This window comes from Bombus bifarius, unplaced genomic scaffold (assembly GCF_011952205.1).
Source record: "Bombus bifarius isolate JDL3187 unplaced genomic scaffold, Bbif_JDL3187 scf7180000008325, whole genome shotgun sequence".
Lineage (NCBI taxonomy): Eukaryota > Metazoa > Arthropoda > Insecta > Hymenoptera > Apidae > Bombus > Bombus bifarius.
Genome location: NW_022884593.1, coordinates 102,311 through 125,128, shown reverse-complemented (window position 1 = coordinate 125,128; position 22,818 = coordinate 102,311). Strand labels below are relative to the sequence as shown.

The following is a 22,818-nucleotide window of genomic DNA, read 5'->3' as shown; positions in this document are numbered from 1 at the left end:
CTTTCTTCTTTCAACGTCGAGCAATAATATCGGGCACGACGATTAAACGTTCAGGACGGCTGAATACGAAGCAGGAAAAGCAGGGAAATCGCCTGATCCCGCCGAGGGAGCACGATGTCGACCCTTAAATCCAATTAACAACGTACCCTTCGGCTCAAGCGCGATAAATAATCGTGACTCGTACCCCTGTGGGACTAAACGCCGTCAGAATTTGTTTTGTATCTGTTTCGTGGCACAAGATACGTTTCTATACCACTACACGACGTCCAACTTTGCATTCGAGATCGATTCAATTTCACGCGATGGATTCTCGTTTCGCTACGTTGTTTCGTAATGTTAGTATCGAGAGTCTCTTGAGTTTAATAGAAGTAAAAAAGGGAAAAGTTCAATGTGATATTGGGTTAACATGGTTGACGAGGATGTTGTTCTTTTTCTTTTCTTTCTTATTTACATTTGCCTATCTTTGAGGAGTTGTTAGAATTTTCTTTCTATTAAAGCTTGTAGTTTGTCATAAATGAAAAATGCTGTAACGAAACATTCCTCGCACTTCTTTCCGATATATTTCTAATCTTTACATTGACGCGAGTTTTCTAACCTTTGGAAAACCACGATACAGTTTTTAGATCTATAAATTTCTACAAAATTTTTCTTTCAATCTTTGCTATGCTTTTTTTTCAAGAGCTTCTTTTTCGATATTTGTAAAGAGATATTTTTTATATTTTCACATATTTCGGGTAATGCGTCGAAGTACCTTTCGAGAAAATCTTTAAACAATTTTAAAAAATTTCCATTTACACTAAAGTTTATCCATATTTAAATGTACACAAATTTTGTAATTTTTGGAAAATTGTAATACGATCTTCCTATTCTCTGCCAATCTATAGTACTTTCACGTATTTCTTTTGAAACGAAGTTTCTCAATTTCCAACGCAATGCACTATCGATCAGATAGGAATTTCGCGAAAGACATTCGGTTGTATAGCAGGAAAATGGGGATTTCGGTTCGTAAAATCGTTCACGGTTCAGATGATACGCCCGACTGCAGGCAAGAGTGCTGTTGAGGCACACGTGCGCGCAATTAGTCTAACATAGGGCGCACGTATGACTCAAGCCAGCAGAAAAGTTGGGCAAGAAGTTGCCTCGGTATCATACAAACGTTTTCCTTTATTGTTCACGCAATATTATATATTTCTTTTTTAAAATAACAATATTTATACACCTTCTTCTTATCATTTTTAATTAAATTTCTATTCATATAATATCAAGTCATAAAGGAATATAATATTTCAAATATGTAAAATCACATTTCTAATTATCGGTATAATTTAATAAATACGAAAAAGTTAATAAATAAATCGTTGTTATGTACAAAAATATTAAAATCAGGATTGGTGACCAAATGAATTGGGTTTACGAGGGCGAGCTTAATGCGGTTCCATTATCATTTTGTTCTACGACGTGATTTATTCCTTGCTTTGCTCGATGAGGTAACGGCGTACTCATCGTTGCTGTCTTCCGAGTTCTCCGAACAATCGCAACCCGAACACGAGCACCAAGATGACGACGAACTTCCTGGAACAGTCACGATTCTCCAATCAATCTTGTGCAAATAGATGCTGATCGATTCGTGAGAATTCAAATACAAATAGTAATTCGTTAAGAGTAAAAATCATTTAGTCGCCTGATTGAGGAATGAAAATTAAATAAGATGTTGTAGATGTAATTTTAAGAAAAGCTTTTTCTTATAAAGAAGATGCAGGTATCAATATTAAGAAAACTTACTTCTCCTACGTCGAGGCTTTCTCTTTGAAGAATTGTTCCTCTTTGAATTCTTCTTCTTGCATAACAATGCAATTTGTTTCTTTGCGTTTGACTTACTTCGTCTTTTGGGTGTACTTTTACAGGTGTGGCGACTATTACATGAATGATCATGATTTGAACAATCACGCTTTCGACGACTGCAATTTGAATTACAGCACCGTACACATTCACACCGTGAACATTCGGAGTCTGAGGAAGACGATGATGTCGAAGAGGAGTAAGAAGTCGAGAGTTCTGTGCTGTCCGCCGCTCTGATGACCTTACAGCGACAGCTTGAACTCGATCCGCTGTTTGATTTCTTCCTTGAACCCGAGCTCCTGCAACTGTTTCACAACTTCTTTATCCCTTCGTTACTGAACCTCTAATTGCTGAAACTTTATTAGGTATTTGCCGAAAATGTTATAGAGCAAAATATTGTGGAATAAAATATCCGTTGAAATATATACGTATAATTTATAAATATAAAGATAATTTTGTTAATTAAATGGAAGATCTAAAGATAAAAAAATATTGTTTGTTAAGTTACGCGACATTTCTCAAACTTTATTCGTGTTTCATATATTTAGGACGGTAGCTCTGTTGAATCCGCTGTCGTTGTGACGTAAACATTTTTCCTATTTGTTGATGAGTCTCTTATGGATACAAGGGCGATCGGGCAAAATAGAGTAACGTTCACTGCTGAAGGATTTAGCAGAAAATGTTTGTTAAATGTTTCAAAAATTGAACATAAAATATTGTAAAATATCTAAAAATAATTGCATACAACTAAATAATCAACATACAAGCTGCTTGTTAAAATCGGAAAATTCTAACAAAACATTCTTATTTAGTATTTTGTACCATAAGAGAGCTCTAGAAATGCGGATGGAGTAACAGATTCATAATAGATTAAGTGCAAAATAAAAGGAGCAGGAAGCGTTACATTGTACTAAATATCAGCGGGTGTTCTAAGATTTATGGTCAGAAGTGGTATACAATACGATTATAACACAAAGATGAATACGGACAACAAAAAGTTAGGATCTATATTATTTATTGAATATCTCTCACCTCATTTTATATTTATTATGTTAATGAAGTCGTACAACCGATAATAATTAAATTCGTCGCCGAATTAGGACCTTAAAATGTTATCACAGACACTCACTTACTATGTTTATTTATTTATTTTCGTTATTCATTATTATTTACCTAGTATATTGTAATCGTAATACGTGTCAAAACTGAAATAAAGTAAGTCAAAAACGGCAACGATACTCTTTCTTTCTATTCCGACACTCGAATGATTTCCGTTGCAAACTGTTTCGATTCTTATGTACACAATTCTCACCTTTCTCAAGCCATGTACTTGTTATATATAAATATATTTAGGAAATACATCCGCGGTATATTCAAATTTCAAATACATTCGACATTTCCTTTCGTCTGAATATTTAAATGAAAAGAAGAATACAATAATAAAAGTAATAATGGATTAAAAAATGATTTACGTGTGAACTATTGCGTGTAATATCTACGCCATACGAAGGTTATCTGCATTTTTAAAAGTAATCAAACTCTCTGTTTGATCCTTTGCAAATTTTCAAATGTTTCTCTTCGAAGTTCATTGCAACTTGATATCAATCGTCGATCGACGCAAGTTATCACGGTGAAATGATCGAAGATCGGTACAGTTAGTGCAAAAGTCCCGGTCATGTGGAAAACGTGCTTGTACTTAGTTATGCAAGCGAACAATGACGCAATTCTGATCCGATCGCGCTCGTTACTGAACCGATCCCTGGGAAATCTTGAATTACATGCTTTATACGCGGTTAGAGGAGCTGAAAGGGCGACCACTGCGCCGTCACGTTAATTTCTTCGTTTCTATCGATAACCGGTCTGGCCTTGCTCCACTGGGTTTATGATTCTGAAAGCACGATATGATACGAGTTATGGTATATATCACATTGTGACAATTCTATTCGATCTTCGAACAGAGGCTTGTTATGTGCAACCTACGAACGGTTATAACTATTATAACGATTATACGATAGATTGGATATACAAATTTACGCAAACTTATATTTTTCTCAATGTAATATAAAAAATAGAACCTAGGTAGCCAATTGTTTTACTTATTAAATATTATAACGAATACTATATTTTGTCTAAAGTCCATAACAATATCCATGATGAAACCTTGCGAGGTGGCCTAATCTCTGCTAAACAGTTAAACAAACAAGACGCAAAGTTCGATAATTCCGCCAGGAATAGTCACATACACATGGAAATGGGAAACAAAGTTGAGGTGTACTTTAGTGGAATAGCCGAGGGGTGACTCGACCTCCTTAAGGCACGTGAACGAGGGTGTTAGAAGTTTATGGATGAGGGGAATGACGTGACTCAGCCTCGAGGATGACGTAAGAAAGAAAGGGACCAAAAGGGGATCAGGAGAACATCCCACAAACTCGTATCTTTAAAAACCTTTTCCGGTTTTCAGCCGCACTCGAGCATATGCTGATTTGGAAATACGCCCTGAGTCAGTTTCTTAAGTTGCTACAATAACCGGCAACCAGATTTACATAAAACTTTACCTTTGAGAATGAATTCCATGTGAAAGGGAACCGATCCGTCTTCGTGTGACATTTTGCCCGTCGTTGCTTTCATTTACTAGCACGTTGTTCACTCTTGCTCTCGTTCCAATTTCCTAACCAAGCGTGGAGGCATTAAGATATTCAAGAGTCTACAGTCTAGAACTTTTAAAAGATCGATTTCTCTGCATACGATGGCTGTAAAAAGTATTCGCACGCTATTATATTTATTATGAATGCTCGTAAAATTAACGTTGTCAGAAAAGTTACGACTTCTAACAAGGGATGAAACTTTAAAAGTCAAAGTGGAAAATCAACAGAAATGTACTTATCTATTCTCCTGTGATCTTCGTATGTTATCTAATACTTGGGCCAGCGTTTTATTCGCCTTTCGAAGAGAAACGCGATACTAAATGGAGAAACTCGATGTCACTAAGCATCGAGAATCCCCATGAGTCTCCGGCCGATTGTGAACGATTTCGTTTGCCGATGGTGAACAGAGAACGAAAGCGTGTGGCAGTACACTCTGTCGCCGGCGAACAGGTACAATGGAATTAGCTGGGACAGGTTAACGGATAATGGAAATATCGGGCCATTGTCGCATCGATCTTCAATCTGTCACGCGGCGCGGACGTCAAAACGCGAGACAAAGCGATCGCGTCTCTGCGAATGACAGCCACGGATGTATGTATGAATGGACGTCGCGTGCCATTATAATGGACATTCCAGGCCGGCATTCCGCAAAGTGTCCGGAACAAGTGGGGGCAGCGTAGAGGGCGAGGACACTCGTTCGTAGAACTGTCCTCTTTCGTTCGATCCAACTGCTTGCTTCTTCCATTTTGATGTAGTATTAAACTGAATTGCATGCAAGGGCAACAAATAAATTTTCGATTCGACTATTCGCGGAATGAGAAGAGTTTCGGCTTTGCTAATAACGTAAGGACAGCAAATAATGAATTCCAACGATAAAAAGGTCAGCGTACAGACGTTATGAAGGAAAATTGCGGCAATAAGGAAGACGCAAGGATATGAAAATGAAGGTTCCAGTAACAAAGAATAAGTACAAAGTATGAGAAGTATACAAACGAAAAAAGCGAATTTCAAGAGTTAACTTCCTCGTTAATATTCTCGAAACTAAAAGCGTTTTCGGTATACGAATTAACGCTGGTTCTGTCAATAAGAAGAATATATGCTCGTTAACTTAAAAATTTTCGTGCAATTAATCGTGACACAATGCACGGGAATAAAAGTAAAAATGATTTTATGTTATAAAAATACTTATAGTTTTGGATAATGCAACATGTACGTTAATAACGGCGAATGTATCAAGCGATATTCAACTTTAATTTCGACTTCATCCTTCGTTTCACAAGCACGACAATTCGTCCATTTACATCTTCGTTAACGTGTTCACAATCCGAGACTCATCGGTGTTCGGGGAAGTGGAATTTCCCAAAACCAACGAAGACGCTTTCACAGTCGATTGAAAGATCCCGTCAGAATCCGATTAACGAGAACTGTTTTTCGCTCGAGGATTTTTCGGTTCGAACCGAACCGAATCCATGCTGAATTCCTGGTGAACGGAGTCCTTTGAGAAGTGGCTGAGCATCAAAGGACTTTCTTATGCGTTTACGTGGAACTCGGTAATAGGAAGATGACGTTTATGAGACGGGCGGTGCAACAAGAAAACGCGAGCTATCTTTATCTCCAGCAGACGCTCTTGCATCCGGTCGCTCTTTTCATTCGTTCCCTGTCGTTCCTTCTCTTCCATCATCGTCCTCATTCCTTTCGTTTCTACCACGTCTCTCGCATCGTTGTCGCTTCTTTCGGATCTTCGCCACCCAGACAATTTATTTTTCTTCTTTCTTTCAGTCCCTTTGGAAAGTTCGGTCCACCTGCAGGATCTGTCTTCTAGAATTAAACTCAACTTAATTTCAGTTGCATGAAATTTTATAAAATATATTACAAGTCCGATGGTACGCGATTACATGAGATATTCCATCGTCGAAATGAAGTTGCGTACTTCAGGATTAAATTTCATTTAACCTGGGGCCGATGAAATCTCCATTTTACGAAAAATTCCTTGAATTTTTAATCACAAAAATTGTTCGTTTGGGATTAAGAAAGTGTAGGTGTTAGTTGATAATAAAGGTGAAAGACAGAATTCAGAATGGAACAAGCTCAATTCCATTATTTCTACTTGCATTATTCGTAGATCAGAGTGTTTACACGATCGGTAAGTTTATTCTTGAGTTCATTCTTGCTCCATCTGTCGCCGTATACGGGACTCCCTTCGATGCGGTAACATTTCGTTTTCTTATCGAAGAACTTGTATCATTATTGAGCAACATTATTTATATAAGGTTTTATCTCTGAGAGCGACAAACATGCTCGGCGAGAATCACATTTTTTATCAATATTATATAACTGTACAGAAGAATTATCGTAATCGACGTACGTAACACGTTTTACCCGCTAATGAATAAGCAGAACTGAAAACATTTTTAACAAGAAGGGCTTAAGTGCTCCCAAAAGATTTTTCTTGAAATAACCGTGTGTGCCATATGAGAACATACGTTTCGATATCAATGATCGTCCACGTAAGTATTTATTGTTTCAATCCACAGGCGCTTCGGATGTAGCGATCTTTAAAAATCAATACAGCCAATAAAAAGGAAAAGGAAGAAATAGGAAATGAAATCGAAACAACCATGATATATATATACGATATACAGTAACAAATATATATTCGCAATTTTTAACTTTTACATTTCGTTTGCAATCTTTCTGTGAAGCAAAGGATAATAAAATAAAAGAAGACACGTGTTGCTGATTGGAAATGGATTATGAAATGGATTATACGCGAATGAACTTGTTACACGATCTAGTGAAACATAAAAATTGTCTTCAAGGATATAGGGTATACAACGGTGTACACAAAATTAGTGATTTCAAGATTTTTTTTTACTTATTAAAATTTACAATCAATTCTCGCATTGAGAATTTTCAGTAATTTTTCTGGCGTGGCGCAGTGACATGGCTAATTATTTATAATAAGTTAATACTTATTATAGATAAGTATAATGTGATTTCAAGATATAGCTACATTTTTTATTAGGTAGTTATCTCATCTGTTTATCCTGTACGAAAATAAAAATTCACTTCAATTCAATATGATTTGCGTACAAAAATAATTCTTTCCGGCATATCGATGCAAATATCATCTCAGTATGCGTCGTGAAGAAAAAATGCCATTGAAAATGCTCAAAATGACAACATCCATTATTATAAAGAGAAAGAAACAAGTAATCCATCTTGAATAATTATACGCGGGACATTTCTTCCCCAATAGTCCCTTTTATCGAACGCGGTGTCGCGTTTTGATCGTACACGCTACGGGCCATTCACTTTCGTTTCGTCGGGGTGGTTGCACGATGAGTCGCGCGACGCAGAGAGGGTTGAAACGGCTGGCGCAGCCGCGCTGACCGTTGTCCGGCCGCTACGTCGCGGATTATCCTCGCACCTGCACGATCGTGAGGAGCAAGACAGCGGTGTGAACGAGAAAGAGGGAGAGTTGCAGTCTGGTGAACCTGCTGGAAAAGACAATCAAACAAGATAAGGGGATCACGAGTTGCAAACGGGGAGTCCAGTGAGTAATACATCCACCCACTTTCAGCCAAGTACACTGAACCAACGAACTGTTACGATGAAAAAGGAGTTAGGAATAATTATTACAATTGTTAATACAAACGATTGGTGAATTAATATTAATATTAATATATTGATTATTTAGTTTGAAGTTTATATTCTCCAAATGTTAATTAAAGCTGGTAAATATTCTTGTTATGTTCAATCATGGCGAGAATATTTAATTTACACAGTACTATATCTTTCCATCATTCAGAAATGTCGAAGAGTGGGAAACAAAGTTACGAATCATAATGTAGGTTAAATGGAATGAAACGAACGAGCAGGTGTTCAATACACGGAATCAGAAGCTCGCTGCATAATTAATAGCTTGCGGCGATCTTCGTGACAATCGGAAGTTAGCGATCGATAGTTACGAATGACTTTTCGTTACTTCTATATTTCATTAAAAATTCTTCGTAGTTTGTATTAGTTTCCAATTCATAGTATGCAAAAGTTGAAATCGTTTACCCTTTACGTCTTGATGATACCCTAAAGTCTAAATTGTCGTTTTTATAAAAAAAACATTGCTTTGAACTGAATACGCTTTGGTATCGAAATTTCCTTAAAAATATTATTTTTAGGGACCCTAACTGCTAATAATATGTCCTGAAGAATATAAAAGTATTTGTACCTAACGTATGTTTTTACAAGCTGATAAACGTAAAAGATATACAGGGTGGTTGGTAACTGGTGGTACAAGCGGAAAGGGGGTGATTCTACGCGAAAAAAGAAGTGGAAAATATAGAATAAAAATTATTCGTTTGAGGCTTTGTTTTCGAGAAAATCGACTTTGAATTTTCGCTCGGTACGCGTGCACTTTATCACGTCTCGTTATAACAGATCTCACTGTAGATTTAAAAAAAAATTAAAAAAAAAATTTTTATTCTATATTTTCGACTTCCTTTTCGCGTAGAATCACCCCCTTTCCGCTTGTACCGCCAGTTACCAACCACCCTGTATATGCTTAACATACGTGTTATTAAAACAGTCTAGAAGTAAAACCAAAGTAACAGTAAAAGATAGAAATCATATAATTCTGGACATAGAGGGTTATGCTGTTTATTATTCTTAAAAATTTGTTCAACTTCCAATTCCTGCTGGTATTCGCCGAATCACTCAGAGAATGTCAATAGCCATAACTTCTATCGTGGAAACTTTCCTGAGAACCTTTTACTGTCAACTTCCTCGAGCCACCCACTCCAACCGCGCCACCCCTGTTTAAGAAAGTGGGAAACGCGAGCAACGTAAATTATCGAGTCGCGTAAACGTACCGGGTCGCAGTAGAGTAGATATTATGACGTTGAGGAAACTGCCGACCCGTAACGTCCATCCAAAACGTGCACGTTCTCGAGGGATCGTGTCGAGGCTGCAACAAGTCCCTCGAGTGTGCTCAAGACCGACGATCCTGGCATTGACTCTCCGTCTCTGGAAGCACATTGTATTATTTAACGCGCGGTAGATCAATGGCGTCTTATGGATCGGCCGGACGGTGGTTTTCCGCGATGGCGCGTAGTGTTTTCGCGATGGCGACGCACTTGACCACGACTACTCGACCAGCAACCTGGAACACCGCGTGAAGTCAACGTTGATCCTGAACTCACGAATCCTGAAATAAACTTGCAAAAGACAGGATGCTAGCGAGTTTCAGGCGCGTGTTCAAGTGTTCCCTGCCAACGTGTCGCAATTTCCACTTTCCAGGGATGGAGAAGGCAGAGTCCTCCAACGAGGACGATAGCAATACCGAGCTGGAGGACCGGGACCCTAACAGCTTGAACAAACACCTTCAGGTACGTTGTTGATAAAACGTCATTTATTATGGTTCTTTCATTCTTATCGTGTTATTTATATTGGTTCTGTGGCAGAAAGATTGGGGAATAAAACACTGGAAGAAATTCCTGCATTTTTATTCAAAATTTTTGTTTCTTATTTACTAGTGATATTTACAAATAAATTGTCAGCATTTTATTTACTAAAGAAATAGATTTTAAATAGACACTACTTTACCCACTAAATATTTAAATAATTTTTATACTTTTGCATATCGTATCCGCGCATTCTGTGCATTTTTGCACCATTAAACGTCGCATAAATGACTCATAAAGATTCCCGGTATAGCTACAAAAATCAAATTATAAATGTTTCATTACAAATTTTTCTCGCATATAAATTTAGGCTTATTATGCGAACAAAAACTTTTTATTTTCGGATAAGTTAAAATAAACGGACTGTAATTGCTCTTGTTAGGGTGTTCTAAGTTTTAGGGTTAAAAGGTTAGTTTATTTATGAGTGTCGTATTGGAGAATCGAAAGAGAAGAAAGATAGAAAGACCTGATAATTTATTTACGAAAAGAATACGTTTTTTTTTATCGAGATAAGTGTCGTGATTACGAATTAAACACGCGAACTTGAGTACGGGGAAGTACGTATACATACAGTGACCTTGGCATTTAAAAAAAGCTGCTTGTCGTAGTTCGTAGAACATCCCGACTTACTCTAGAACTTTTAAAAATATCGTTCAACGAATTCTAAATGAACGAAGCAGTAGAAAGTAGGGAAAAGTGAAAAAGGCAGAAAGGCAGCAAAATGAAATTCTAGCTTAAAATTTGGGATATATGTCGTTAAGAAAACATTAATTGTGACGATTATTGTTATAATACAGGTGATGTGGGATGATGTGATCGGGGAACCGGAAGGAATACGCAGTCCGGAGTGCGCGTGGCGTCTAAGCGGTCACTGCTTCCGGTTGTCCAGAAGCTGCTGTTACGTGTTTCTCTCGGTCCTCATATCTCCTTTACTCGCCCTTTGCTTCGGTTTTACGTTTGCCTGCCTCGCGTTTCAGGTGAGTCGTCGACCTTTTTCTCTATTTTCTGATCGATCAGTGCTACCCACCGTTCTTAGCCTCCCTACACGATACAACCATTATACGAACATTATCGCGATGCTTACGATTATTTTTGTTTCTTAGCCTATTGGAGATGTAGGTCGTAGCTTTACTATCGACTTCCAGTGGAAGAATTTCTTTCTTTCTATATTACTTTGTATAAACATTTCTTAGAAGTTTCGTTCTTTTTTTTTCAAGCACACGTTTATACGATACTTAATATATCAATACATTGATGTACGGAGCATGAAAACTATTATTTTTTAATCACGATAAATGTACAAGGCAATCGAAAATTTCTTTCCACAATTCGGTTTTTAATTTGTCAGTTGATGAGTAGAGATATTGGAATGTGTAAAGGGTAAATAAGATTTTAATGATGTTTTTAACGATGTTTTGGATGTACATATCTTATGTTTTGTAAGTATTCTAATGCTTATGAACGGGAATATATATTTTGATAATTTGTATTATTGCCCGCTTGTCACTAACAATTTGCCACTAAATTATAAAAATAATATTTAGTTGCAAGAAAAGAGATTAATAGAAGGAAATTTTCAGCATATATGGTGTCTGGCGCCATGCCTCCGCGTTTGGAAGATCAGCTGCGCGGCGACGAGGAATTTTCTCAGTGCTGTGACACACGCCATCGTGAAACCAATTATGGAATCCCTAGGCTATCTGTTTCACAATATTCGTGTGTACAATCAGAAATTACCGGATGGTTTAGCACAAAAAGACGATATTCTCGTTGTATAAAATCGGATCATAAAACGATAAAGTTTTGCATTCACAAATCATCGAAGTGCCTTTTAAATCAATCAGCAACAATCAGCATAAAACATTCCACGAAACAAATCGCTTCTCTTAACGTACGTTCGTTCGTTTTCCAACCTGGAATCGTTTCTCATGTCTCCACTTCGTGATCGCAGTTTTAATCGTTTACGGTGTAGAATTGTCAGTAGCGCGATTCTCGTTAATATTTGATCATTAGATCTATATATCTATTGTTATAAAGTTTTATAAATAAAATATACTCTATGAAGAACACCTGTTGGAAGTCAATCAATCAATCAACAATCAAATCAATTGTTTAGCCATTTCAGAACCGAATTTCTTTTTAATCTGTGCGAGAAATTGTTCGTTGTCGATTATAAATAATAAAATCATATTTTTTTAAAACTTTAAAATTCGTATTGAGAAATTTTCACGGTTACGTCGATTTTAAATTTAAATTTCCCGCCAAACAGCGGTGGCCATTCTTACTAATTATATTATCAAGATTACAAATCAGCTTGTTATTGTTATTTTATATTAGTAAACAACGTTTCGATAAAAAATTTAACAGAACGAACAAAAGCGAAGGATGTATGTGATTAATTTGGTATCTGGCATCTTTAAGGTCGAGTTAATCTCAGAGATAAGGTTATTAGTTCAAGCTACTCCGCTGAGGTCAACAAGTTAGTTTTCTCTGAGTCGACTAGGAATATGGCAGGCTTCGCGCGAAGCTTTTTATTTTTATCGAGATGCTGTCGATTTTCTGGTGCAACTCCTTCGAGACGTATCCTTCGTTTATTTTATGCAAGTACAATTACGCCTGTGACAGTGAGGGAAGATAATTATCTACAATTTTATCTTCAATGGAAATGTTCTATTCATTGTCACATATATCGTTTGTGTTACTTACTGTTATTATTCTTAATAAACGATTCAACTTACCAGAAATTTCAGTGTCGTTTGCAGTCAAAGGAAAGCGTAAGTCTTCTTTTTCATTATTTTGCCATTTTCACTTTGCTTTTACTTTTATTCATGTCCCGTCGGTCGCTCTTGCAGTTTGGAAATTTTGTAGTTAGTTGCCAGGTGGCAGCACGCGTCGGAAATAGAGATACCATGTTGTCCGACGGAAATATGTACATATACATTTGAATATGGAAAAACATATCTACTAAACATAAGAAAATACATTATTCTTTGTCTATTCTGAAGCGTTTGAAAATAGAAACAATAACTCGAATTCATATTCAAACAAGAAGTTCACAATAAAAAAAACATCCTTTAATTGATAAACTAGAATCGTCAATAAAATGTAGAACATTTTTTATTAATTACGTCATCAAAAAACATCTATGCTACATTGCAAAATACATTATGCAAAATATTCGATCAAAATTTCAAAAATTCGTTGCAGGCAGGTCTGAAGACAGTGTCGAGAAAAATGTAAAATCGTAAAACTTTTTTCTCTCAAAGTTCCTGCTCACGAAAACTTCATGAAAAATTCAAATTTTGTCGGACATATTCGATGCGATATTCCACGTATATAAAACTTTAAGAAACTGAAGAAATTCAAAACATTATTTATCCAAATGGGAAAAAATGTTAGATTTGTAAATAAAAGAGTTAACGCTCTTAATCTATCGAAAAGTTTACTATCTTATACAGGGTGGTTGGTAACTGGTGGTACAAGCGGAAAGGGGGTGATTCTGCGCGAAAAAGGAAGTGGAAAATATAGAATAAAAATTTTTCGTTTGAGGCTTTGTTTTCGAGAAATTCGACTTTGAATTTTCGCTCGGTACGCCTGCACTTTATCACGTCTCGTCATAACGGATCTCACTGTAGATCGTTGTCTCGATGGAAAAATTAAAAAAAAAAGAAAAATTAAAAAAAAGTTTTATTCTATATTTTCGACTTCTTTTTTCGCGTAGAATCGCCCCCTTTCCGCTTGTACCGCCAGTTACCAATCACCCTGTATAATAATTTGAAATTGTAAACGATTCAAGTTAAGTTTAATTTTCATTACTATTTTTCATAAAACAAAACAGCCACTTTCAATTGGGAAGATCCATTCGATCTGGAATCTCAGCTCACGCAAGATGAGATTCTGGTGAGAGATCAGTTTCGATCTTATTGCCGTGAGAAACTTTTGCCCCGTGTACTCGAGGCAAATCGCAAGGAAATCTTTCACAAAGAGATCATAAGGGAAATGGGTGAATTGGGCGCACTGGGCTGTACTATGAAAGGGTACGGCGCGGCTGGCGTTTCCTCCGTAGCCTATGGTCTCCTAACAAAGGAAGTCGAGGCTGTGGATAGCGGATATAGATCTGCTCTGTCGGTACAATCTTCTTTGGTTGCTGGCGCTATTTATGAACATGGGGATGAAGCGCAGAAGCAACGGTTTTTGCCAAAATTGGGTATGTTTGAGATTAAGGAATAAAAAAATTAAGATTAAGTATGGAAAAGGAGCGATGATGAATGATGAAAACTGCTGCTTTGTGGGTTCTGAATGGAAAGAGTATTTCATAGGAATAATGATGGACAATAATAATAGCGGACAATAATGACGGATGCTGCTGAGAGTGCGAGGATGTGAAAAATCTTTCGTTTCTTGATTGTCTACTTCTTTCTATGATCGAGAAGAGTATCTATGATTATTGAGATGCCGTAAACAGAAGTGTCTTCTCCAATGAAATAGTCGACTTTCCCGATTACTTTCAGTGTCTGGTGAATTCATCGGTTGTTTCGGGTTAACCGAACCCAATCATGGAAGCGATCCAGGCTCCATGGAGACCAAGGCAACGTATGATTCCGATAGGAAGGTCTACAAACTTAATGGAAGTAAAACATGGTCAGTTCTGATCAATTTTTCGCAGAATAATCTAGAACTGAATTTCCATATGTTTTCAGTTCCTTTTCAAAGACAAAATTAATAAATTTTATTGCGATACAAGAGAGGCGCTGTTCGCTAGAAAACCGATTTCCAAACGTTTAGAAGCATTCTTCTTAATTGATTTCATTAAATTTAGGATTACAAACTCTCCGATCGCCGATATACTAATCATCTGGGCCAAATGCGAGGATGGTGTCATTAGGGGGTTCATCGTGGAGAGGAAGGGCAACGAGAAGGGCCGACTGTCTACTCCAAAAATCGAAGGCAAATTCTCGTTAAGAGCTTCCGTCACTGGTATGATCCTGATGGACAACGTGGAGGTGCCTGCAGAGAATCTACTTCCAAATACCCAGGGTCTCAAAGTAAGTCTGACAGAAGAAGATATCAGTAAAGAAGAATTTACACTTTCATAATACATATGCATCGCGAGTGATACACAAATGAACATACCACAATGAATATGAAAGATAAAATAGAGAAATACTCTATAAATTACTACCTACGCTATAAATTACTGGGTCAACGATTAAATTTATCTCAGTAGTTTTCGAAATATCAACTGAATCAGTTTGGATTGAGTCTGTTACGACCGTTCGCGGAGAGACGCGGTCGCGAGGAAAACGCGTCAGCGAGAGGCGTAAATTCTCGCTACGATTCGGTGAATCGACGCCGCGAAGTAGTCGTTCCCCTGTTTCGGTTAAGATAACAGAGGTGGTTGATTGAATATGACACAGTAGTAAGTTATATTTCACCGTTTATTCCACAACTTATAACGAGGATAGTTACACTGGTGCGTGTGTACGAGATGATTGAGTGACTGATCTGCGGGTGTGTCTACCCGCTCGAAGGATGTTGACCGTTCGAAGGATGTAAAATCAGTACTGTCTTGGGAGCCGATGATGTGTCGGAGGAAAACTAAGGATGGGTGTGTCTAGCGCACGGGACCATCGGATTTGTTGGTGCCGATGTTGTTTAGGGGAGTGAGGGAATAGGCTTCGTTTTTAATTGGTTAAACGAAGGGTCTTAACCGCCCTCGAGAGAAAGTGGTTAGTGGGAGGAAAGTTGCAGCGTGCGTGAGAAAAACCAACTTTCCTTAGTTAAGCCCTGGTAGACAATAGTCTTTAGAAATTCCTCGGAACCAGATGTTTGTTTGAAGGACCTTAGCAGGCAAGTGACTCGGGTTTATGACGGATGCTTAAGGCTATTGAGGGTACGCCGTACGGAAGAGCGGACATCTGGTGTCCGTCTGGCCCGCGGTGTGTGACCTGGGCCAGGCAGGGAGTCGCCCGGCGTAACAGAGTCATTAAGTTTAATTCTTATATAGGAGAATGTAAAGTGTTAGAAACGAGAAAAATATGTTAACCTCGTCAAGCAAAAATAGAGGCTATCTCTATTTTGATATTATATAGGATAAAAAGAAATCGGCTTAAGGCGTAGACATCGCTTATGAAGAAATATTCCTACAGGGACCGTTCGTTTGTCTGAACAACGCTCGATACGGAATCGGGTGGGGAGCTTTGGGTGCTGCCGAAACCTGCTTGAACATCGTCAGATCGTATACTCTGGAAAGGAAGCAATTTAACAGGCCGCTAGCTGCTAACCAATTAGTGCAAAAAAAACTGGCTGACATGATGTGTGACATCGCGTTCGGTCTTCAGGCTTGCCTGAGGGTGGGCAGGTTGAAGGACGAGGGCAAGTAAGGGCTGTGTGATAATTTTTCATCAAACAGGATGCAAATACTGAACGTCAATTGGTAGAGTGCGGATCAGGTCGCTGATACATAATTAACGAATAAATTATTAGTTTAGAAGAAAAGTGAAGATGTCTGTCAATTAATTAGCGTTAGATCGCTTGACTATATTTTTATAAATATAATTTTGTATGCTAGAGCGACACCGGAAATGATCTCTATGATAAAGAAGAATTCTGCTACGAAGTCCCTGGAAATCGCGAGAGTTGCCAGAGAGATGTTAGGTGGCAATGGAATATCGGACGAGTATCATGTTATTAGACATGTAATGAATTTAGAAAGCGTTATTACCTACGAAGGTATGTAAAGGAGAGAGAACTATTTGAAAGTAATATTTGTATAATAATCCTCTGACAAAGGATAAAAGGCTATTGTTTAATACCGTTTGTCGTAGGTACGAGCGATATCCATGCTTTGATACTTGGCAAAGCTATTACTGGTATACAAGCCTTCTCTGCGTAAACAGTGAATCCAGAACAGTGAATCAACCAAAAAAATGTTCATTCATTATATAATTACACTCTTTTTATACAAATTACATATTTGATGTTTTAATAACAATTTTTTTTAATAAAATTTGGTAAAAGAACAAGGACAAAAAGGATTATTAAAAAAAGAGAAAGAAAATGAAACGAAACAGAGGACGATTGAGTTAGTAAAAAGAACTTAAAAGATCGAAGATGATTCGAATTGTTTTAGTGAAGTTTGGTTTTAGGTTTCTCTTAATTTTTATTTCGACGCTATCGAATTGCACATTATTCATCCTCCTCGTTCTTCTGTTCGATAGTCAAAAGGGAGCGTAAAACAACAAACGAGCTTCACCTAAAGATCGGTTATTCAACAAGGGCGTGCCACAACACAAGCGACTCCGATTAATCATAAATAAATTAAGTTTAATTGCTAAGTAATAAAACGTTAATTACATATGTCAATGATAATTAATTTAAGTACAACACACGTCTCGTGCAAAAGTGTAAAGAAGTTTCTTTTTCGTGCTACACTCAATTACCATTTTTTTTATTTTTTTTTTTGTGTTTTTTATCATTATCTTGTTTGTTTTGGTTTATTTGGTTTGGTTTGGATTGGTTTGACTCTCGCCTCGATATATGGTTTTTTTACCTCTTTCCTCCATTTTTTCCCATCCTTCTATGTCTGTGTATGCGTGTACTTATGTCCCTGTATCACTGTGTGTACGGTACTTTTCTCTTTTTCTCTTTAAATGGTTCTCGACTACAATAAGCTCTTGGTAAAACGTAGTAACATCGTAGTTTACAGTAGTTTACAATCGCCCTCCGACCCGCCAGAACTTGTGTGTCTCTATTACATAGTTACACGTTTTCGCATGCTGCAATCGAATTTCCCGCTCGATCGTTCGATCTCCATTCCCCCCCTTTTTCGCGTTGTCTGCTATTTCTTTCGTCTATCTTCTCTATATCTATTAATCAATAGCAAATGAAAAGATCGAACGTTTCGCAAGTTTGTTTAACAATTATGGTAGCATCGATTCCGTTGGATTCTCGATCTCTGGATCGGTCGATCGACGAGCGGATGCTAACAAACTGGTCACTTACAAGAAAAAACTAGCCTCTCGTCGATCCCCCCGACGGATCGATCCACACGATCCTACGGGAAACTTCGATTCCATCATTTACAAATTACCTCTTACTCTTTCCCTCTTTCTCTCTCTTACACACACACACGCGCACACACACACCCTCTCTCTCTCTCTCTCTCTCTCTTTTTCTCATTTATTCACACATTCGTTTCCGTTATTTCGAAAATTTTTTGCAAAATCAACGACACACCGATGTTCTTGATCAGGTTCATGAACCAGGCTCTGATTATGTTTCACTCACGCATTCACCCTCCATTCATTCCGTATTCGTGTATTCGTGTGTACGTGTGTCTGTGTGTCATTCACTAATGAATACATAAGTGTAAACAATAAATAATGTTTTTTTTCATCTTTACTCGCGTAAAATCTACGATCCTTTGGTATGTTCACGCGGCGATCGAAATCGATCCGCGGTCATCGATCCAGCCGGTCGTCCTTTCGTCAGCGAGAAAAAAGGAAAGGACGCCGCTAAAGCGAGGGATCGAGGATCGATAAACCCTCGATCCCCTCGTTCCAGCTACTTTCTACACGCCTTTCGTCTCTTCCGTTTCTTCTTTTCCTTATCTCTCCACTTTCCCATCGATCATTTCACTAATCGTGCAGCTCCGCGTCTGGTCGCCACTCTTTTCCCTCCTCAACAAACGTTCCGCGACCGTACGTAGCGATACGTTTTCTCACAGCGCAGTGCATTTTCGCGTTTAAAAACTCTAAAAAGGAGCCTCGCCCCGTGAAAATCCCCTCCTCCGTCGCGTCATTCTTCCCTCATCTTTCTCTTTTCCTTCTGTCCTTTCAAACTTTCCCTCTCAATTTTCCACTGAACAAGAGAATACGTTCGTTCTACGATTTCGAAGATATTCCCTGCTTTTCGAATTCTCGAATCAAACCCCCGTTCCCCTCCCTAACCCGGATACCGACACGATGAACCCTCGTATTATAATAAATATAATAATGTATACTTGCTTTTGCACTTGTATTTTACATTATTTCATCTCTGATTAACTAATCGATACCTTATTGTCGTACGAACCGTTCACCTGTTCTCTTTATCCCATTCATACCTTCTTCTCTAGACTTCATTTTTTTTCGCTTTTACTGATGGTGTTATGTGTCTTATCCCCGACCATTCGCCCACAATTCTCAGCTCCGATCAACAGATAAATAGTTCATGAACGGCTTTGAAACGCGGCCACAAGTCCTCGGACTTCATCCCTAGATTTTACGTTTCTGCTCTCCGGTTTGCTCGCTACTCATACTATAATTGGCTCATGGAGATTAGAGATAAGATGTCGCGATGATTAATAGGATCGACTAATTGTTAATATTACTCTGAATTGATATTCCTTTAACGTGATCAGGAGATTTCTTTTTCTTAGATTTTGTCGATATTTATAAGTATAGCGTCGTTTACGATAATTAAATAGTACGTCAATTGACATCGTTCTAATCTGCAGGATATGTATTAGATGAAGACTGAAATGATTATGAAATTAATCGAAGTAGATTATATTTTCATTAATACCATAACGATAGAGTATTATAGTTTGAATTTTTGTAAAATAATCGATCAGTGATAAACTATGTTATACATAAAGTAATATTTAAATAATAATAAATAATAATACATAAATAAAGTCATGTAAAACAGCGTTAAAGAGATTTCGAAAAAACAATAAACACAAGAGAACGTAACGAGAAAAATTATTCTAGAAAAAAGGGAGTCTCGTTCGATGGAGCGAATACTAGTCGAGTAAAGAGCAAAAACCAGCCCCCTCCCTGAACCATTCGTCATCTTGACGCGTACTATATAATAATATAATATATTACTTAACATTTGTCCAACGTCAATCCCCAAAACAATTCCACCCCTGTCCAAGGACTAACTTTTTACGGCTACGCTCGTTCTATTCTTTCACCCTCCTCCATCTTCCTCTAACTTCCCTCCCTCCTCCTCTTTCTTTCCCCTTTCGTCCTTTCTTTTCTATCGATTTAAAACTCGCGCGCCCGACTTGCGTCGTTGCAATATAAAAAAACGCGTATACACACACGGACCCGAAATAGATTCTCTTAGTCTCTACGGTTGTCATTTTCTTTTTCTTATTCCCTTCCTTATCGTTATTATTATTTCTGCCTTTTAATATATATATTTATATATTTATATATTTATATTTATATATAATATGTTCATTCGCCTACGTCTCGAGCTTCATACGCGCCACCTCCTGTTCCGTTTCATCGCTCCCTAAACCTTTCGTTCGTTCGAAGGGTCGCTAATGCTCGTCGAAGTAATTCTTCCCCCTATAGTCCGCGTTATAGTCATTCAGCGATCTCGTTTGGTTTTCTCTCTTCTTTTACAGTTTACGGTGTTTACATGTGATGCCACCATTTTCTTTTATTCTCTTTCTTGCCACTCGTTTCCGCCGTCGATCGTCGATTCGAGACGAGGTATTACGCACCGCGAACGCGTTACATAAATAGATCATTGATTCACAGACATTTATCTTCGTCTCGTGCTCGTATTGTTTCTCACCCCCTTTTGTGTTCTTTCTCCGTGTGTCGTTCCGCGGTCCGCTCTTGTCGCGACTTAATGCGTACGACAATCGTCGATCGATCGAAACCGTGGATCGACCGACGATCGAGCTCCCTCCATTGCTAGGGTCTTTTTCTCTGTATTAAATTATACATCCCTCCCCGAAGCCCATCCCCACCCCACCCCGATCCTAACTAACCCCGGCTGCCTGAAAATGGCATTTATATATATATATATATTTATATATATATAATATATCATTCATTTATATTTATATTTATATTCATATTTATATTTATATATTTATATATATTTATATTTTTATGTATAGTATATATATAATTATATACTATATTCTTGCTTTACGTTTAGCGGTTTCTGTATTTTTTTTATTAACTTCTTGTTCTTCATTTTATTTCGCGTCTATGTAACCTTAGCGTTTGTGTGTCTCCATCGATATCCCATTTTCCTACGATAACCCACCCCTTCGCTAGCCCACTCTCCATTCTTGAATTTTCCCGTTGTTTTTAGTCGTTTTCTGATTTAAACGCGACGTCTTTTTTTTCTTTCTTCTCTTTCTTAACGACACGTCAGCTCTCTTCGTTCGGAAAGTCGAATAGTTTCTCTTTCTAAGTTAATTGAAACCTCCCTCTCTCTCTCTCTCTCTCTCTCTCTCATCTCTCTCAGTCTCGCTCTCATTCTCACGCCTTCCCTTTCCCTTTCACACACATCTTGTTCAACAAAGAATGCGTTTACAATACATTTATATTAATAATCAATTATATCTGTCTCTCGTTACAGTGATAAAAATCGCAATAGTAATAATAGGAATGAAAGTAATATAAATAATTATAATAATTATGATAATAGTAATAGCAATAATAATGACAGTGACGAAGATGATAATGGTAATGCCAATGATGATTCTCGTGATAATAATAATAATAATAATAGTAATAATGTTCATTGTTCGCAATTGCGAGTACAATTAATTAATAACCGCAATTAAACTCGTATTTACAGATTTATCGTACAGACAGTTGCCTTATCACCTTCTTTCACCCCCTTCCCGTGATCCCCATCCGTGTCCCTAAAATTTTCCTACGTATATCACCCCCGAGTGAGCCACAACAATCTTACAATTGCCATTTCCTCTCCTCCGCTTCCGGTTACTTTCCTCATCGCCTCCATTTCCGAGTTCTCGAACTACGCGAATGTTCTTTTATTTCAACGATGCGACACCATTTCTTTACAATTCTGGGTTTATACTGGATTTCATGACACTTTAAGATCGATATTGGTAGCTGCTTCTTTGTGAGGTATTCTTTGTGAATTCGTGCCTAGAAAGTTGGTTCCTAATCCTCTGTAATCCTTCGATCTCTGGTTTCTTTCCTAAGATGGTTGTTTTTTTATGTTTACTATTAAATCGACTATTGCTGGTTCAGAATTTTCCATTTCTTAAAATTCCTGCTTTTACATTTTCCTTATTTTTAATACATGTTAACAGTTGTAACAGTAGTTACAAATGTGCCTCTGTTTTTGTTCATCTAATCAAGTCCATAATTTCAATTTCGTAAAACCTCATCAAATGATTATGTAAATACATAATTTCTGTCTCATCCTTAGCATTTATAAATAGTATCTTATTGTCTACTGTATGAATTGAATCAATATTTTTCGTAATTCAGGATTCTTAGCATCGAACCAAGTCTCTCGAACGACATTTCCAGTTCTGCTCACATTCAACAATATCTAATCACGTTTTATTTCATAAATTTTGACGCATCGTTCGCGCGAATACCTTCTCTTTCAACATTCTTCTACCTCAAGAATTTCGATCGCGGTGTCGTGGTCACGTCCGACAAATCGTGGCGGACGAGGAAACTTCCATGAGAATTCGACGCTCCTATCCACTGTAACCTTCGCAATCATCCTGGTCTTTCAACGCCTGATGATGCGCACACGCTACCAAAGACAATAGCACTTGATCGAAACCCGGAGAATCAAACGTTCGTCCACGTGTATCACGATTTCGCGCAACATTCTTCAGAGTTGGTTTGTGAAACAGCGACGCTCCCCTTATAGTTAATTAAACCGTTATTACAATAATATATGTTTACTTTGTACTATATATGATCTTATAATCGACGGCCGCGACGCACGCTTCCGTGTCTTCTTATTTTATCTGTGTTATTTTTTCATTTTTTGGTACGATTAGTTTTCTAGAACTCTCGCCTTTCCGTCATACGCGGTGACTCATTAACGATCAACCCTATTTCCAGATCCCTGTAGCATTCTAT

General features: G+C 37.6%; 3 protein-coding genes across 13 annotated transcripts in view; 2 read left to right on the top strand and 1 right to left on the bottom strand.

The window, feature by feature from the left end:
• Positions 1-12,027, top strand: part of LOC117212599 (caveolin-3-like) — a 59,807-nt gene extending 47,780 nt beyond the window's left edge. The window contains exons 1-4 of one of the 3 annotated variants that reach the window (XM_033457519.1): positions 7,908-8,040; positions 9,780-9,868; positions 10,741-10,920; positions 11,524-12,027. In XM_033457519.1, coding sequence (XP_033313410.1) covers positions 9,782-9,868; positions 10,741-10,920; positions 11,524-11,721 — 465 coding nt within the window. In that variant the 5' untranslated portion in view covers positions 7,908-8,040; positions 9,780-9,781 and the 3' untranslated portion in view covers positions 11,722-12,027. Of the gene's footprint in view, positions 1-7,907; positions 8,041-9,636; positions 9,869-10,740; positions 10,921-11,523 lie in introns of those variants that run through there. The other 2 variants (XM_033457520.1, XM_033457518.1) reach the window with 2 other exon arrangements.
• LOC117212600 (suppressor protein SRP40-like) lies at positions 1,149-12,787 on the bottom strand. 9 transcript variants are annotated; one of them, XM_033457522.1, is made up of 3 exons: positions 2,872-3,187; positions 1,783-2,144; positions 1,149-1,572 (listed from the first exon to the last, which is right to left on the bottom strand). In XM_033457522.1, the coding sequence occupies exons 1-3, from the start codon at positions 2,874-2,876 to the stop codon at positions 1,442-1,444; spliced, it is 498 nt and encodes a 165-aa protein (XP_033313413.1). In that variant the 5' UTR covers positions 2,877-3,187; the 3' UTR covers positions 1,149-1,441. The 9 variants fall into 9 exon arrangements, 1 of the variants encoding a protein (XP_033313413.1); XR_004488492.1 differs by lacking the exons at positions 1,149-1,572; positions 1,783-2,144; positions 2,872-3,187 and adding exons at positions 7,855-7,984; positions 9,353-9,506; positions 12,682-12,787; XR_004488493.1 differs by lacking the exons at positions 1,149-1,572; positions 1,783-2,144; positions 2,872-3,187 and adding exons at positions 7,902-7,981; positions 9,353-9,506; positions 12,682-12,787.
• LOC117212598 (glutaryl-CoA dehydrogenase, mitochondrial) lies at positions 12,357-17,308 on the top strand. The gene is made up of 8 exons (XM_033457517.1): positions 12,357-12,523; positions 12,685-12,717; positions 13,782-14,150; positions 14,455-14,584; positions 14,763-14,988; positions 16,093-16,322; positions 16,515-16,675; positions 16,771-17,308. The coding sequence occupies exons 1-8, from the start codon at positions 12,451-12,453 to the stop codon at positions 16,836-16,838; spliced, it is 1,290 nt and encodes a 429-aa protein (XP_033313408.1). The 5' UTR covers positions 12,357-12,450; the 3' UTR covers positions 16,839-17,308.
• The last annotated feature ends 5,510 nt before the right edge of the window (positions 17,309-22,818 follow it).

Bases quoted from the DNA above. Each gene is read 5' to 3' on its own strand.
- LOC117212600 (XM_033457522.1), bottom strand. The intron at 1,573-1,782 runs GTAAGTTTTCTT...TGACTGTTCCAG, and splicing joins AAAGCCTCGACGTAGGAGAA to GAAGTTCGTCGTCATCTTGG.
- LOC117212598 (XM_033457517.1), top strand. From the start codon at position 12,451: ATGGCAGGCTTCGCGCGAAGCTTTTTATTTTTATCGAGATGCTGTCGA. The intron at 14,989-16,092 runs GTAAGTCTGACA...ATATTCCTACAG, and splicing joins CAAATACCCAGGGTCTCAAA to GGACCGTTCGTTTGTCTGAA. The intron at 16,676-16,770 runs GTATGTAAAGGA...CGTTTGTCGTAG, and splicing joins AAGCGTTATTACCTACGAAG to GTACGAGCGATATCCATGCT.